A 17,897-nucleotide genomic window follows, 5' to 3' on the forward strand; every position below is an offset into this window, starting at 1 on the left:
AGTCCACGTAACACTTGTGGACTAATGTTCAGAGAAGCATTATTCATAGTAGTCTGAAAGTTAAAACAACCCAAGTATTCATCAGCTGATGAATGGATAAATAAAATGTGTTATATTCATACAACAGAATATTATTCAGCTATGAAAAGGAATGAACTATTGCTACATGTCATAACATGGATGAACCTTGAAAACAAAATAAGGTGAAAGAAGCAGTCACAAAAGGCCACATTGTGTGATCCCACTCATATGAAATATCCAGAATAGGCAAATCCGTAGAAACAGAAGGGATCTCTGGTTGTCAAAGACTGATGGGTAGGGCAAAGGAAGAGTGACTGCTCATGGGCAGGGCTTTCTTTTGGGGTGATGAAAATAGTCTGAAATTAGATAGTGATCACAGTTGTACTGCTCTTTAGAATATACTAAACACCACAGAATTATATACTTTAATAGGGTGAATTTCATGGTATATGAATTATATCTTGCAAAAATGTGAAGTCAATTTTTAAAATGGGCCAAAGCTTTGAACAGGCACTTTACCAAGGAAGATATATGGGTAGTAAATAAGTACATGAACAACAAGGTAAACATTTTTGACCATTAGAGACATCCAAATAGAAGCCAGAATAGCTAAAATTAAAAAAAAAAAAAAAAAAAGAAAAAAGAAAGAAACAAAATCCTGGTGAAGATGTGGAAGAACCGGAATGATCATACTTTGCTGGTGGGAATGTGAAATGAATCAGCCACTCTGTCAAACTAGTTGGCATTTTCTTTGCTTAATTTTTTCCCCCAGTTTTATTAGGTAGAATTGTTACAGTTTGACTGCAGGTATACAATATATTGCATGTGAATATATTTATACACAATATACTGCACATTTTTTTAGTTTACACGTATGTACTGATCATTGTTTCTAAGAACAGATTAGAGCTTTAGCTTTTTAAACTTACATAGTTATCAAAGGAATAATGCCAACCGCAAAATAAGAATCAACAGAATACAGTGATCCATTCACAAAGGACAGTCAAATGTGCTTACACGTATTCAAGAAATCAATCATCTGAGTTATAAATAATTAGTAGTTCATTTGTATCCTTTTTTGAAGATTCCCCATTTTCTCAACTTTAAACATACCATTATGTCCATGCAAACATTCATTTACTATGATCATCAATTCCATTCCTAGTTTATCTATTTTAAAATAGCAGCTTTATTCACGATAACCCAGAGCTAGAAACAAACCAGATGTTGTTTTGCCAATGACGTGGTAAACAAACTTCCTTCTATACAATGGGGTCCTACTCAGAAATAAGAAAGAAAGAGTTGATGCATGCAGGAAAACGTAGAGTGGTTGATTCTCAGATGCTTACTGGCAAGTGAAAGAAGCAAGATTCAATTAGCTACATACTTTATGATTTCATTTATAAGAGATTCTAGAAAATACACAACTGTGGAGGGGGAGAAAAGCTAAGTGCACAAGTGGAGTTTGGTTTACTGGTGAGATGAGAATAATCACTCTCACTGCAGATCAGATTTTATTTCACAGAGTTTGTTTTACGTGGTTGTCACTGAGCCATAATGACTAATTTTGATTTTTGATATTAATGCTCACCATAAAATAAAGGGGAATGTATCGAGTTGTGTCTTTTAATTTCATGGTGGGGAGTGGTATCTTCTGGGAGGCAGGCAGTGTTTTTGACTGTGACTTTGGTCAGTCTCATCCTGTGTCTCTATGGATACACATCCTTATGACTTATGTTTCTTCTGCCCTCTGAGCACAGTGTTGCCAGGGCTGGAATATTCTCCCCACTTGCTCTCAGACTTGTTTAGGGAATCGTTCCGTGCTTCTTGTAGGCTAATTTAGATCTTTCCATTTTGTTTTCTCTGACTATCCTATATTTCTTTATAACACCATAAAATCATAATTAAATTTTATACTAATTATTTGTATAACCATTTAACATCTATCCAATTCTGTACCTTTCAGTCCTCCATCCTTAAAAGCTAAAGTCTCTATTTATAATCAAGGCACAGTTGTTGTTACCAGTGTTCTTTGTTTTTGTTTTTGTTTTCCCCATCCATATAACCACGATTCTTTTAGAACCAATTCTGCCTTTGGTAACTTTCTTAAAAGATCAGTGGAGTCAGTGTGAACCCTATCAAAGAAAGAAACTTCGTTTGGTGATGCTTTGCTTAATTTTTCTCTTTGTAGGGAAACTCAACAGCCAAGACTCCTACAATAATTTTGCCAACAACAACCCTGGCAACCCTCGGCTCTCCCCTCTCCCCAGTTTGATGGTATTGATGCCTCTTGCACAGATCAAGCAGCCAATGACACTGGGGACCATCACCAAAAGAACAGGGTAAGGCCTCAGGCTTGATGTCTTTTTAGTAGCAGCTTTAGAGTATTAAATATGTAAAAAATAAAATGTACTTTTTCTTTGAGTGGTTTTGATTATGTTCTTCATTTCCAGCCCACATGAGACTTAATGGCAGCAGGTTAAGTACAAAGTGGAGAACATGCGCAATCATATTCATACACAACCATGTACACACACATTCAGAGAGAGAGGGAAAAAAAACCAAAGCAGTGACAAGTTGTGAAAACTAGTATTGACTAATAAAAACCAGAGCCATCTACTCAGTCTTATAGTTGCTGCCTTGTGGCTTTGTCTGAGAGTAGTACACTTTCATTTTCTTGCTTTTGTGGACATTTATCTGGATATATAATGGCCCCCAAATTTTGACGGATAGAAATACTAAGGAGGGAACTTTATATGACAACCATGTTTCTAATATAGTTAAAAAAAGAAACTCTGTCAAGGTACAGTTTACATACACTAGTCTATCATGATTCTATCATCATTAGTGTCAGGGCAATGTGATGTTGTGGATGGTTTTCAAAAGCCAGGGTCCCAGGTGTTACTCAGATTGGTCACAATAATATCCTCAAAGACTTGATAAAGCACTTGATATCTTTGTGCTTATTTTAGGTTATTTAAAATTTTAAAAAAATTCTTACCTATTAGGATTATAAAATTATCACTTCTTTGGGTTCTGGCAAAAAAAGTGCTGTGTCTAAGATATCATTAGATGTTCAATTGTATAGCAACTCTGAAACTCCCATTTTGTACCAAAAATATTTATGTCTATAGGCTAATTACCTGTTTCCATCAATCAGCAATCCTGAGGTTTAACCTAATTTGAGATGGAACAACTATCTTAAAATTCTATATTCAGGTAGTCAGGAGAAAATTTCACCTTGGCTTCAAATAGTCTTCTCAGTCTTTCCAACAAAAGGAATAGATTAAATTATTTGGCTGCTGTATCAATATGTTTTAATATTGTTGTGCTAGGTTGTAAATTGTTTACAGAACGTCGCTTTTCTAAGAAGAAATATGCATTCTCAGGAACCAGGCCCTTGAGCTCCAGATTTTACTGTAACACAAAAAATGACCCTCTACCTAGTGGAATGGTGTTTGCATATAGAGTGATTCTATTGCTGAAAGCAGAAATTGAGTTTGTGGTATATCAATGACAAAAAAAGGGCAAAATACAGCAAACCTAGATCCCAAATCACACATTTTATGAGATCATTCGGCCTGTATTGAAAGAAAAAATGATTTCAATTTTTTAACTCTTTATGTTCAGTAGTAGTGTAGTTTAGACTTTTTATTTTCCTTCCTTTTCATTTTTTTTAATTTAAAATAAAGTAAATAAGAGTGGCTATGAATAGTAAAGGTATTATGAACTTATATTTACAGGTAACTCATTTTTTTTCTTTGTATAATGTATACAAAGTATTTCTGCATTTTTATCTGTTTCTCCTGAGTCTAAGTGAAAGATTGCTTAAAAATTTTCCTATTGATTTTCATTTTATTTCTAAGTTAGAATTTATTTCAAAAATATTTGTGGAGAGGAGTCGAAAGTGAGTTTCCTTTTGTATGTATTTGAAATTTTCCGTAATGAAAACATACGATCTCTCACACACCCTTTCACTCTCTCCCTTGCTACTCTCTTTCTCTCTGCCCTTTGATGGGTAGAAACTATTAATCATCTGGTGTCTTCCTGTGCTGTCATACTTTATGATCTTGGATACATTCTGTGCTTCCTTTTCCTTTTAAAAACTTAGTCACGGTTCCTAGATTTGTAGAGTGTGTGTATTCTAGACAATTTAATAATTAATAAATTAAGTGATATGAATTTGAATTGTGTTTTGAAATTAATATTAGTTCAAGATACATGTACCATATTGTTGACTAGGCTTCTTATCTCAGTTCTCAAACTACTTTATTTTTGCCAAGTCTTTGAATTCTTTTTAATATGTCCTGTATTGAAATGTTTCAAGAGAATGATTAATATTTGTCCCACAATGCGTAATTTAAAACCTTTTGATACAGATTCAGACTGTATATAAGTTATAAGGTTATAAGACCAGTGAAAGGAATGCCTGTATACCCAGATTTCTCAGATGTTAACGGATTAATGCATTTGCTTCATCATTTATCTTCTTTTACTCTCTGTGTGCACAGGCGAGCATACGCACACGCACACCCACCATAAACTCATTAGTTTTTTTTTTTTTGGTATATATTGTAGTTGTTGTCTGTAATGAAATCCCTACTTGTGGCAGAGCTTCAGTGCATCGTAAATTACCCCACCCACCCTTCTTTTTTTCCCCTCCCCTTGTGCTATTCTTTTTTTCCCTTCCTGTTAATATAGATTATGGTGACCTATAAACACTTTGATGATAGTATTCATAACTTGCACTTGGCTATTGGTAGATTAAAAGACTTGGTACCCTTAAGCCATTTTCTGAAGGGTTTGTTGATTATATTCAGAAATTGTTATTGTGACTTTCCTTATAATTCTTAGAGTATTACTGTAAGTCACCCAAACATTTAATGGTCATAGAATTTTCAAATTGTAGTTTGTGGTCTTATTATCTTAAAACTTAGCATTTTCATTGAAATACATGTATTTTGCCTTACCAAAAGTAGTGTTTGTTTTGCGAGAACAAAATATATTTCCCAAATTTCCATTTTTCAAATATGCTGAGATTAGAAACACATTCTAGACATTTTATATCACTAGGTTTCATCCCATTGGATATTAAGTTATATTTATTTCATTTTTATTTTTAGAGATTTTACTGTGACCAGATCTCAAACTGCAGTTAGCTCATTTGCATCATTTCCAGCAATTTTTATTATATTTACTGAGAATTTTGATTGCTACATTAAGGTCACCAGAGTGATGCACAAACAGGCTTTTAATTTTCCAGATTTCTTTTCATTGTGGAAATCCTAACTTACTCTAACTTTGCTTCGATCACATAGCTTTCCTAGGTTTTTAATAATAAAATTAACAGAAATATTGGACATGGATTATGTAGAGAGAGAACACGGAGCTGACTCATTTATAGACATATGAGTAATGCCTGGTAATATTCTAGTAAAATTATATACTTACATAGGTTGGATCAATATTTATTTATTCCGTGTCTTAGATGTTTGGCATAAGGGCATCAAATAAGCATTAAAAAATTACATTTCTAGCACAGAGATTTCTAAGGATTGCCTGGGATCCTATATTTAAATAACCAAATTTAGATGGAAGCCTCAACTCAAACCTTCAGGGGATAGAATTGTGCTTACCATGTTTCACATCTGCCCTCTTATTTTTGGAAATACATATCCCTGAAAGCTTGTGCAGTGTAGGACCATCTGTCTTACTCGAAGACATTCGCGGGGCCAGTAGACCTACAAATGGCAAAAGACAGATGTAATTACACCTCCATGTTCTGTACCTTGAAGCTGCACTTGGAGGAAATAAGGCCTATTTTGGCAACAGCTGTTGCTTAACTCTACTGTGGTGTAGGAAGGTAGAGGAGTGCTGGCCGTCATTTGGTTTAACAGTCACTCATTCAAAGAAAACCCATTTTTTTCCGGTCTTAAGACTGGAGGGTTGGAAAGACCTCCGTCCTGTCTTTACCATGTGTAAATAAGAGTAGTCCTCATCTGTTAAAAGTGAAACTGGGTACCGATGGATTGCTCCTTGTTTTGGAGTGTAGGGATTTATTAAGCAACATTTCGTGGATGTTTGGTGGCATTAATGAATTAAGTAAGTGACAAAGGTTTTTTTTTTTAAATGCTTCTTATGTAAAAGTAGTAAAAAAGATAATTTGTCATCAGTAAGCTTAATTTTATGTATATTGACTCTAACATTACTACTATATGCACATTTTGTAGGCACAAGCAGAGAATAGTACATTTCAAAACATTGTCAGAGTAATTTCACAGAAATAAAAAAAAAACAAATTGGGAATGAAGTTACTTCCTTATTCTTAACTAGCTGACCGTTTTTAGTAAATAATGATACGATTTGTCATCTTTTATAGATTTCCTTTTTCTTAAATGGAGCAGCTTCCTGTTTCCCCCTACTCCTACCCCGTCATGTTTAGTCATTTCTTTGTGAGCAATTTGAGGTAGATATTAGGAACCTTTGGCTTGACCCTGTAGAAGTAAATTAGGTAATGCAGTGAAAGAATCTTGACTTAGGAATCTGAAGCTCTGGCTTCTCTCATCTTGGCTCTGCCTTTACCACCGTGCCCTAGGTAAATTTCTGCATCTGAAAAATAAAAGTTTGTATGTATGAGTTATAATCTTTCAGCCTTGCAGCGTATGAGTTCCCACCAGATGTTCAATCCCGTTACCTAATTTCTAAGCCTCATTCCTTGCTGAGCCCTAGGCCAGTGTGGAGCAAGAGCTCCATTTACAAAATCTAGATGATTGTTCTGTTAGAACTGAAAGCATTTAATAGCATTTACTCGATGATCTCTAGTTGGAATTTGTCGCCCAGATCTGCCATCAGAGCTTGTTAAGTAAATGAATGACATTGGCATAGAGTCCTCAAGGAAGGTCTATTCCTTCTTCTAATTTAGTTAAGTCTGCCTTGGCTTGTTTAGACACTTTGACCTGAGCCCCACACCCTAGAGGTGAAGTTCTCAGAGTTAAGTGGGAAAGATCTGGAGAAAGATTCACTGGATACAGTCGCAGATGTACTTCTCCACCTCCTAGCCCTGTCTTATCTGTGTGTTATTTCTTGATACTAACCTCTAAATGTTTGGTTCCAGCTGTAAAAGAATGGATAATGTATTTTCATTAGAATGGATGTGGATATGTCTACATGTGTAACATACTTACTAGTTTTCAATTTTTGTGTTAAATCAGGAGAGTACTTAAACCGTTCCATAGTTTCTTCCCTTTTACCATAAATCTGTGGACTTGGCAAGGCGGGGAGGGCGGGGATTAATTCTCCTATATACTGTGTTATAAGTTAGGAAGCATTACTTTCTGTAGAATGTTGACAATCTATGTAAGCTTTTCTAGTCTCTTTTCTGCCGTGTCTGGCAGAATTTGAACATTAATGCTTTTCTAGTGAAAATCTTGAGCTTGTCATTTAAATTTGCATGTTGAATATATCTCAAATTAGACAATTATAACCTGTATGTTTCAGCTTGAATTTGCCTAACAGATCAATAATTTGAGAGCCAGTAGTGCCATTGGTTTCTTTAGTAGGGAATGGTTAAAATTAAATTAATGAAAAATTTAAAGTAACTCTTGAAAATGTTATGAAGACTAATTTGCTCATGTGCATGTGGGAAACGTGAGTCCATCTCTGTTGCTGCTTAAAGGGGGCATACAGAGTGTAGCAGCGTCATTAGAGCGGCTGGAATATATTGTTAGAGAATGCAGCTTTACTTTCCAGTTTGACACATACAGCCCTTACTCTGTTCAGTACATTTAATATTTGTATGATGCTGATGTCTGTTAAGTGATAGTGCCTGACTTCTCATAGGACACAAACAACTGGAAAATAGGACCTTCAGAGTATGTTTATAGGATTTTTGTCTCAGACTACAACTATTTCTTTAACTCTGGATGGTGAAATTTAATCATTATTAATGCCTTTCATCGCTTGAGTCAGCTTGTGTAGGATTTCAGCATGTTTGAATCAAATCTAGTTTTATTTTTTACTTACATTTTAAAAATCTTCAGATTTGCCTTATTTTTAAGTAGTTAGACCAAACTTTTTGTGGTACTGCTTGGCCTTTAAAAAAAGGAGTCAGGATTTAAAGACATGTAGCTTTAGTAAGATATGATATAAAAGACAATTTCTTTCTATTATCTAAGAGTCTGTAGAAGAAACCCTTTGAGAAACAATGGTCAAGTCATTTCATGCTGGACTTGAAATAAGTATGTAATGGGTTTTTCTGGATTTTTTGTCTCTTGGCCAGTCCTGATGCTTTTCCATCAGAATTAAGCTTAAAAAGGACAGTCATGACATAGTGCATAGGTTTCATATGGCAGATTGTTAAATCTGCTGCAACTTAATAGTGTTTGGAAAACTGAAGACATCCTTAATACCTGAACATGATCATCTGAGTTGCGTATGTTAATACAGACAGTTTTAATTCAGCATGCCCTCTCCCTCACACACTCCCCTCCCCCTCCTACCCACCCCCGTGTAAAACTCCAGCTGCGGGATTTTGGAGGGGAGGGGAGAGTCATAGGTGAAGACAGCTGGATCGTGGACTTGTCCTTTGTGACTTTATATTTTCATTCTTTTGCTACCGAGGAAAGATGAAGCGGGCATATTTCAAAGGAACAGCTGACACTACCCATATGAAGTCAGTAATTACGTCAGTCACTAACTCTTTGGAGTTTGTGGCTCTTCTTTGGCGTGTCTGTGGCAGAGGTCCAGTTTGTGGGAGTGGGTAAGAAGTGGGTGAGTGTAGGTTGGGACCATGCCCAGTGTACGTACTGAAACGGGTTCTCACCCTGTTCCCCCACCTTCTGTTTTCTCCTGGAGCCGGGTTAGCTTGGAGATCTTTTTATTTGACTGAAGGTAGCTTTTACCTCACCCACCAGGTTATGCCGTGAACCGTGAGGACTGTAGGGTCTTTGAACTTGACAATGCTGCTGGTAGCGCAGGCCTGTTTACTCGTGTCTGGAGAGTTAACAGTGCATTTTGGGATGGTGGTGGGGCTGTCGAAATCTTGTTGGTAACATGCTGCTGCAACCTGGAAAGGAAAACCTAGGAGATTAAAAGGAACCCAAAACTTGTGTTTAATTTGTTTGGTTAATATGTTTCATTTTTATGCATAAGGGAAACTAAACTTGGAAAAAGGCATTTGCTGGCTCTAAAGGTGGGAACATCAGCTGTCTTTTGAAATGTAGAAACTTCAAGGTTTTGTTTCATTTTGTTTGTTTTTGTTGGGTCAATAGAGAAGCCTTTTAAGTCATCAAAGACAAAGATAAAACTTTCAAATTCTTTGCAGTGAATCAGCTGTATCCTGATACTTGGGATGAATGCGGAGGCTCAGCTTCAATACAATATACATTAACTTTTATCTTGTGCCCAGACCTCCCAAGGCACAGTGCCTCTGTCAGAGCCATTTGAAGTATTTGGTGAATTCAGGTGTCTGCCCAAGGAAGAAAATGACAGGAAGTTGGGTGGTGGGTGCCAACAATAACCGCTTCATTCTTGAGGCATTTATGGGCATGTGGAAATGTATCAAACTTTCCATACATTTTCATTGATCATTTCTTCATGGCATCACTGTGCTATTGAGAGGTTGCAGTCTTCACATGATTTCAGTTATTCAAATCAGTGTCAAAGTACAGGGAGAACTCCAGTAACATTTTGTTTCTGATGTGATTAGTGTAAACAGAGAAGGCGATTGTGACTAACTTGTTTTTTTATTAATGGAATAGAATACAATAAAATGTAATTTTGCTACTGGTTCTGCAGACAAGCAGCTGTAGCATTCTATAGGGGCTTGTTAGAAATACAGAATCTAAGGCCCCACCCTGACCTACCCTGTTATATGCATTAATCTTCAATGTAACTAAATCTCAACATTTTATAAACATTGAAATAGAAAATGGTAAGGTTGATTATAGACAGAAAAGACGTTCATTAAATTTTTGTTTCAGTTTGTGTGTTTGTGTACATACCAACTTACATCTTAAAATACAGATGTCCCTTTGTATCTGGGGGAGGTTGGTTTCGGGACACCTTCTCCCCTCAATCTGTGGGTCTTCAAATCTCTTGTACAAATGGCCTAGTATTTGCACATCTAACCTGTGCACATCCACTCATACACTTTGAATCTTCTCCACATTGTGAATAGTAAATTGTCATATAAATAGCTGTTGGTGAGCAGCAAATTCAAGTTTTGCTTTTTAAAACTTTCTGGAATTTTTTTCCCCCAAAATGTTGGTCTGTGAGTAGTTAAATCCACAAATGTGGAACCTGCAGATAAAGATGGCCAGCTGTATATTTCTGTGGGTCATAGTCAAGAAAATAATTGAAATCCATTGTCCTAAATGTGGATGATGACGTATGTCTGGTTGTGGTCTTATCGTTAAGTGTGGGAGAGGTTTCCTTGCCTTGTATTGAGACGTTCTCTAAAGTTTCTTTTCTTTTTTTCTTTTCCAATATCTTTGTCTTCCAACTCACTCTTTCTTCTAATTCGTTTCTTACTTTTCTGTTCCCTTCTTTGTATCTTCTGTGTATTAGTCCTCAGAATTGTCCTCAGTGTTGTGAAGACATTTCCCTCAAGTTTTAGTTTGTGGCCAAATATATTCAGTTTACTGGGAGATCAATGCTAATTATCAGGATTTTTTTTTTAATGTTCTTAACACCAGATTTGAAGAAGAAAATGTCCAGGTTATGCAGTGCACTTTCCTTCTCCATTTGTTAACGTCTTCTTTACAAGTGTCAGATGCTACAACAGTATTTGGTTTTGGATATAATTAAATCACTCAGTCATCTCTGTGCAAATATGCATAGCATGTCTTAAATGCTGTGAACAGAATATTGAGAAGAAAAACGTGTAACACTGAAGTCTGCTTTGTATCCCCGGCTGTATTTAAAAGAAGCAATTATGGCTTTAGTTTCCTGTATTCCAGCCTAACCCAGTATAGGCCAGGTAGCGGAAGTTAACCACCTGTATCACTATTAAGAGAAATGCTAATTTCCTGGAACGTGACCCTTAATGGAAATATATCATACTAAATACTTGTGTTTAGTGTTAGGTCCTTTGACCAGCAATATGCAGTTCAACTTACTGTAAAGAAGCAATTTAGAAAATATGCACTTTCTGTGGTTCTGAGACTACAACTGGTGAACAGCAAGAGATGCTTATTGAAGTTTTTACTGAGTCCTCTTTCACGAGTTTTAAACATTTTGTGTCACACAACCACGCATCTGTTGCTACTGGTCTCACTCTTTTCCATCTAATAATTCCATTTAACTTCGACTTTGTTGTAAGGGGCCTCTGATGTGAAATTTACTTTATTTTACCTTAGGGACCCTACAGGGGTGCTCCAGAAAAGGGGGCGAAATAGAACATTTTGAAATCTCCAACCCTGTGAAAATTAAGGGACTTGTTACTGCACGTCATTCTGTTCGTTGGTTTCATCAGACTCGTTAGGATCTGCGACAGAATTGCAAACGATTACTAATTCTTTCAGTTATTTTATTCATACTCTATAACAGTATGATTTACATGTATTTGTTAATGTTCAATGAGTTTTCCTCTAATTTTTTGTGCATTTTCCCCCCTTTTCCATGAAGGCCTTATCTGTTTGGAGCGGGGTGTTTTTCCATAAAAGCTCCATGGTGAGTCCCGGTTCAGTCCCGCATGCCTAATTCATTTGCTGTTCTCTCAGAACGTAACTCTGTTGTGTCCTGTGTCTCCAGTTGCATGGCCTGATCACAGGTAGATGCCCCTAATCACGGAAGAATTTGTGGTTGGGTCGTGAGTGTTGGTGGTTAAACCTTAAAAGATCTGTTTTCTGGGTTTCACTTCATTTCTTGAAGTCACATAAGAAATCATAGATTAATACTTAAAAAAAAGAAATTAGAAGAATTCTCTCCTAATGCTAGTATATATTATAAGACAAGGCTAACCCCCAGGTTTAAAGCTTTGAGTATTATAGTGATAGACTCCCTACTTGTCATGCTGAACATGTGCAGGCATGATTCATTTTGAAATATAAATATATATAAGGTATACTAAAATTCCCTTATAAATTTTTATTGCATTTTATTTGGGACCAAAGGAACAAGAGTCAGTTCTGTTTTGAATAGTTTAGGTATTTAAGGAGCTACGAGAGGAAATTTGTGTTTCACATAAAAGCTCCTAAATAATCTATAATTTTGAGTTATTAGCACCTACTTGCTGTAACTTATTTAATAAATTATTGTATGAGTGCTAAAACTACAACTTTGTCAGTCTTAGATACGATGATCATAGAAAAGAAGCAGAGTATATTTATTACTTTCATGTAAAGATGGGAAGTAGAATGTATTTAGAACCTGGTATAATGTGTTTAATATAATAGTTAAGGGTCAGGGCTCCAGAGTCAGACTGTCCAGGTCTTAATTCCCAGCTCACATACTATCTAGATGACCTTGGGCAATTTTCTAAAACCTTTCTGTTTCTTGGTTTCCTTATCTCTATTAAATAGAGTTACCAGTAGCACCTACCTCATAGGTTGGTTGTGAGGGTTAAATGAACTGAAAATATAAATTGCTGAGAACAGTGCCTGGTACAAAGTAAGTGCTCAGTAAATGCTAGCTGCTACTAACATTGAAGGTTTAAGGGGAAAATAAACCATTTTTGAAAGAAACTTATTTAAATTAGATCCTGATTTTTTTGCTTTTAAGAGTGAGTGAGCCAAAAGGAAGTTTTGGTTAATGTTAAGTTACATCGATTTTATAAATATGGTTACAGTACTTTAAAAAGTACTGAGTGTGTGTGCAGTTCTCATAACTGCTGAGGAACTTACTCATATACTGTCCCATTATTCTAGGAAAAAACCTTCAGTCTTTTTTCTCTTGGACAAAAAGAAACTTAAATAGTTCTTTAAGGTACAGTATAATTTGACACAAACTAATTTCAGTTTTCATTTGCCAGAGGAACATCTGAAAATTTCATTGTCATATTAGAAAAGGGTGGGAAATCATCATAAAAATTTCCTCTTTAAAATGCATCATCGAAATTAGAACACAGATTATGAAACTGTTCTAAAGAAAGTCAGGGTATAAACGAGTAAAGATTTCCTGAAAGTTAATCTTTATCCTTTTCGTTAACAAAATTTCTTCCCAAAACACATAAGATACATGGATCTTACTCAGGAGATTATAGTGAACCGTTGATTTTTTAAATGCCAGATTCAACATATGACAGCATTTCTTTGTAGACTCAATTTAGAATTAAATTCCATCTTAGGACAGATTTCTCATTCTCAGTACAAGGAAAAGAGTTTTAGTATGTTAATAAAGATAGAAGTTTTAGCATTGAAGTGGAGTTGGAATAACAAATGTTGTATGTGAAATAAGAAAAGTCCATGCCTTCGACAGCTCATGTGCCCCTCAAATTTAAGCAAAAGCACTTGTCAACCAGAAATGATTTGAGGTTGAAACAAGATTAAAAGAGCCAGATTAAAGAAAGGGATATATGAAATATAGTAGACTTTTAAATCATTGCCTGTCTTTTAGAAGACCGCTTTGTGGTTTGTTTGATGCCGTCGTTAGCTCCCAAGAAACTCGTTTTTAGTCACTTACACTCGCTTAAAAGATCCTCCTTCAAAATACGTTCCTTTACTGTTGGTGCATGCTTTTCCCATTAAGATCTTAATGAAACCTCAAATTAAGGCAGCAAAATGAATATAAATTTGACAATTTCTTTCTTGTTTATAAGAGCTTCTTTGTTTTAAGAGTTTTTTAAAATTATTTTTCTATGATATTTAGCATTCAACCTGAGAATGTTTTTATTTACTGCTTTGAAACATTATACTAAATACATGTATTTATTTCATTAAGTTTATAGAACTTCCAGTGTAGGGTAGTATTTGTATTTTGGAAGAATATGAAAATTTTATAGTTCCTCTTAAAATGTTATATAAATTTCACACAGATTTTTTTTTATTGCTTTCAAGTTGAAATGTTTATATTTAGCTAAGATTTTCCTTTTGCTAGATCACAATTTCTGCCAATTCTTCATTGTTTGATAAACTGGTTTAATTGTTTAAATTCATGCAGTTTCAGTTGAGTCTTTTGTTCGACAACCAAATAAGCTTGTTGGAAAGTTAACTATGCAAGCCGTCTTCAACCCTTTAGTCATTTTATACATTCTGGAGATTATGTATCTTCCAGGATTTTTGAATTTGAATGACAGTATAAAATAATATAAAAGAATCACACATGTGATATACTTTCTAATACAGAAATTTTAAGAGATAGAACCATTGTGAAATTTTACAAATGAATTTTGCTTTCAGTATTATAAATAACAAGTATTTATTGAGTTCCTAATCTGCATCTAATATTGTATTTAAATTACTGCTGTTTTTGACCTGCTTAGCAAAAGAAAACGCGTGTGCACAACAGTGTGGACAAAAGGTGGTCCTTTTGAATATATCCCTTACTTATAACCTGTCTGTACAGTATTATATAAGGTTATTTTTAAAGAAGAGTTAAAACTTACATACTGAATTATATTTGAAGTTTTAATTAGCTCTGAGAGTGTGCAGTCTTTGTATAAATAGTTCATTGCTCTTCTGAGGATATTAAAAGAGATTATAATTTCATTTTTAGAAGGAAAGATTTATATGGAGAGGAGAATCTTTTCTTATCTGCAAGGTTTACATTAATCTGTTAGATCTTTAAGAATAATTTGTGATAGAATAATTTTAAATATATTATTAATGTCTTTATTTAAAATAAAATACTTTCAGTTTCCCTCTTAGTTCTTCCTTTAGCAAATAAAGTTGAGAGTGAGAGGAAACTTCTAAATTACTTTCGAAAGCCTAATGACAGTGAGGAACGTAGAGAAAATTTTTTTCTTTAACACAAAGACATAATACCACTTGTAATTCTTACATCAATATTGTGTCTAACATTTAAGCTACAATATTGACTGTACCCTTATGTTTTAGAGAAGGAAAAAAACGGTGCTTCTATCTCAGTTTAGCTCTTTCCATGTTTCTGTCCTTCTGAACGAGGCACCAGACCTCACTGTTGCTTTTCGTGCCATCCATGGATTCACCACTTACATCCCATTTTATAGGTTGTGGTAAAATTATCTAGATGGACATAACTTTTCTATAATTTTAAAGCCAGTATCGTAAGAGTTTTGCTTTCCCACCCCACCTCCCACCCCCTTACAGTAGAGTGTGGAGGAAAAAAAAAAACAGGCAAGAGAAATTCAGTATGTTTATCTGACTGAATTACATAATACAGAAAAAAGCCAATGGGTATCTTCAATACTCTTTGTAAATACTTTTAAAGATATCATAGTGTTAATGTCCCCAGAATGTCTGATGGCACTGAAAATGATTCTCCTTTTATGATTAGATGGTTAAGTCTCCCAGAAGAAATGACAAAAATGTTAAAACCCCTGAGTTTTAATTTAGCACCTTACTTGTTTGTTTTGTTTTATTTTCTTTTTACATTTATTTTACTTTTGATTATATTGTCTCAGATCAAATTTAGTAAATGTGATGTTTTTTATCATTATTTTGACTGATACGGTGAAAATTGAACTCATTCCATTGTCGTTTATGTTTTGTTCACAAATTAAGGCAAATTTTTCTTTTAAGTTTTGAACACAGGGTTGTTTATGATGGGCTCAGAGGAGTAAAAAGCAGTTCTCGGGGGAGGAGTCTCCCAGCGCTACCAGCATGTTTTGTTCTGGTTTATAACTATCATCAACACAGTCATTTCTGGACACGCATATACACTGAAATTTTATTTTTTTATATCAATTACTAATTTAATAATAAGTGAATAAATAAATAAGAGAAGGCTTCCAAACACCCAGAGCTATTCTTTTTAAACTTCTAATGCAATTCATTAAGTCTCTTTCAGAGAATTCGGGAAGATACTGAGAGAAAAAAAGACAAAAAGCTGGTATTGGAATGCTTTCCTAAGGTGGTTGGGTCACCAATCTCTAAGTGAACATGATTGACAAGGCTAACACTTTTCTCGTTATTCCTCTCATATATGTATCGTTTTTTTTTCATATTTTATCTTTCTGCCAACAAAAGTTTAATTTGCCATAGAAATACTCTGGGTCATTGTGAAAAAGTTCAGTTCTTTTTCCACCTAGCATTCCTAGTCGGTCTTTTTAAAATTTAGGATAGAGGGCAAATTGAATCAAAGTTAAATTTTCTCCCTTTGGGTATTTCACATAGAAAATACTTTATTAATAATAATCATTTCTTTAGGTTATTTTTCCCTTTTTATTTTTCTGAAAGTCTTGCACACACATGCACATATTTTCAGTTTCTATTTTGCTTAAATACCGGAGTCATTCCAAATGTAGATTGATGACATAAATAACTTGTTAAGAATATGTTCGCCTAATATGCTAAATACCCAATACATAGCACTGTGTCGTGCAGGAGGTAGTAAGTTAGTTTCAGGGATACAAACTTTTAATTACTTATTAAACACAGACTTTTATTCATGTGATTTATGAAGGCCTTGTCAGAAGAAAAAGAAGAAATAATGAAGAATTAAAGTGATCATTTTTGCATAATTGTAGAATACTTTTAACATGAGATACTTATTCTTTGCAGGAAATAATGAGTTTATGTATAATAATACTGTGTTGATGTTTTTTACTTTTACGTTCAGAAGCTTAGTTATGTGTAACATCACAGAAGTGTAAGAGACTTTAGCTTTTGACATGGACTGATTAGACTGTAAACTAATAGACATACAAAATACGTGTTTGCTTGGCCAAAGACTAACTGGATTATTACGTTACAAAGGTAGCTAACCAGCCCAGTGGCAATTATTTTTAAGTCTTGTTTAGATGCACCATAGTCTCTCTTAAGAAGTGAGATTTTCACTTTTCTATTTTGTTGCTTACTGATTTAAAAAAGAAAAATAGCATTAAGTAATTTGCATAGAGCTTTGAATTTGTCCCTAGGAAGCTTATTTGTACATTGTGTAGTATTATTGTTCCTTGATGGTGATTTTAGTGAAAACCTAGTCACACATTTGAAACACCATTCAAAAAAATTCTAGAGTGTTTTTTCTCTCTTCTTAGAAGATGCTAATTAGGAGCTTAGAGCTCTTGGATAGTAGTTCAGTGATGGAAGTAGAGACTTTGAAGGAAAATTTATGTCCTAACTTAGCACAACAGAGAGCAGCATCATCAGAAAGAAGACTGTGATGCTGGTTTCCCAGAAAGCAAGGGAGGGTGTGTGTCTGTCCAGGTGTAGATGGAGGGGAGTCTTCTTTTCTGTTAGTTTCGCAGTTTTTGTAAAGGTTTTTGCAGCTGTAGCAAATGCAACAAGGAAGATGTGAAACTGTAGAAGCAGATTCACTTTCTCACAGAAACTTAAAAAGAAAAAACAGTGGATATCTGACTGTAAGAGGTGTTGGCATTTTAGGCAGGGATGTGATCTTCATGATGAATGACTCGGAGTGTTTAAGGACAGAAAGAAGAGGCCTTTTCATGTACTGCAGTGTACACTGCTGTGGATTTGGTCAGAGGCCTCTGACCCAGACTTTCTGCTAGCGGGAAAGCATCAAAACAGAAGGCTCAGGAAATAAAATATGTGAGAGACTATTTCAAGTGTCATGACACCTGAAGTCTGATCTTTTTGAAAATTAGTTGAAGGCTGTTGTGCTGTCTAGTAGGTAGTTCAGGTTGAGTGCTGTGATGCAGGAAGGCCCTGCCCTGAGTCCTTTATGCACTTTACCTGATACAGCAGGGTCGTTCTTAAACCTGAGGGTGTGCCAGAATCTCCTCTCGCTGAGGGCTTTTGTTAAAAACCAGATTGTCATGCCCCACCTCCAGAGTGTCA

General features: G+C 35.0%; 1 protein-coding gene across 24 annotated transcripts in view; it reads left to right on the top strand.

Annotated features, from left to right (window-relative positions):
* BCAS3 (BCAS3 microtubule associated cell migration factor) overlaps positions 1-17,897 on the top strand; it is a 483,031-nt gene that overhangs the window by 187,904 nt on the left and 277,230 nt on the right. For 17 of the 24 annotated variants that reach the window (XM_032498340.1, XM_032498338.1, XM_032498348.1 and 14 more), the window contains 2 exons: positions 2,213-2,363; positions 11,647-11,691. In XM_032498340.1, coding sequence (XP_032354231.1) covers positions 2,213-2,363; positions 11,647-11,691 — 196 coding nt within the window. The remainder of the gene's footprint in view (positions 1-2,212; positions 2,364-11,646; positions 11,692-17,897) is intronic. The other 7 variants (XM_014552809.2, XM_032498342.1, XM_032498350.1 and 4 more) reach the window with 1 other exon arrangement.

Source organism: Camelus ferus, chromosome 16 (genome assembly GCF_009834535.1).
Source record: "Camelus ferus isolate YT-003-E chromosome 16, BCGSAC_Cfer_1.0, whole genome shotgun sequence".
Taxonomy (NCBI): Eukaryota; Metazoa; Chordata; class Mammalia; order Artiodactyla; family Camelidae; genus Camelus; species Camelus ferus.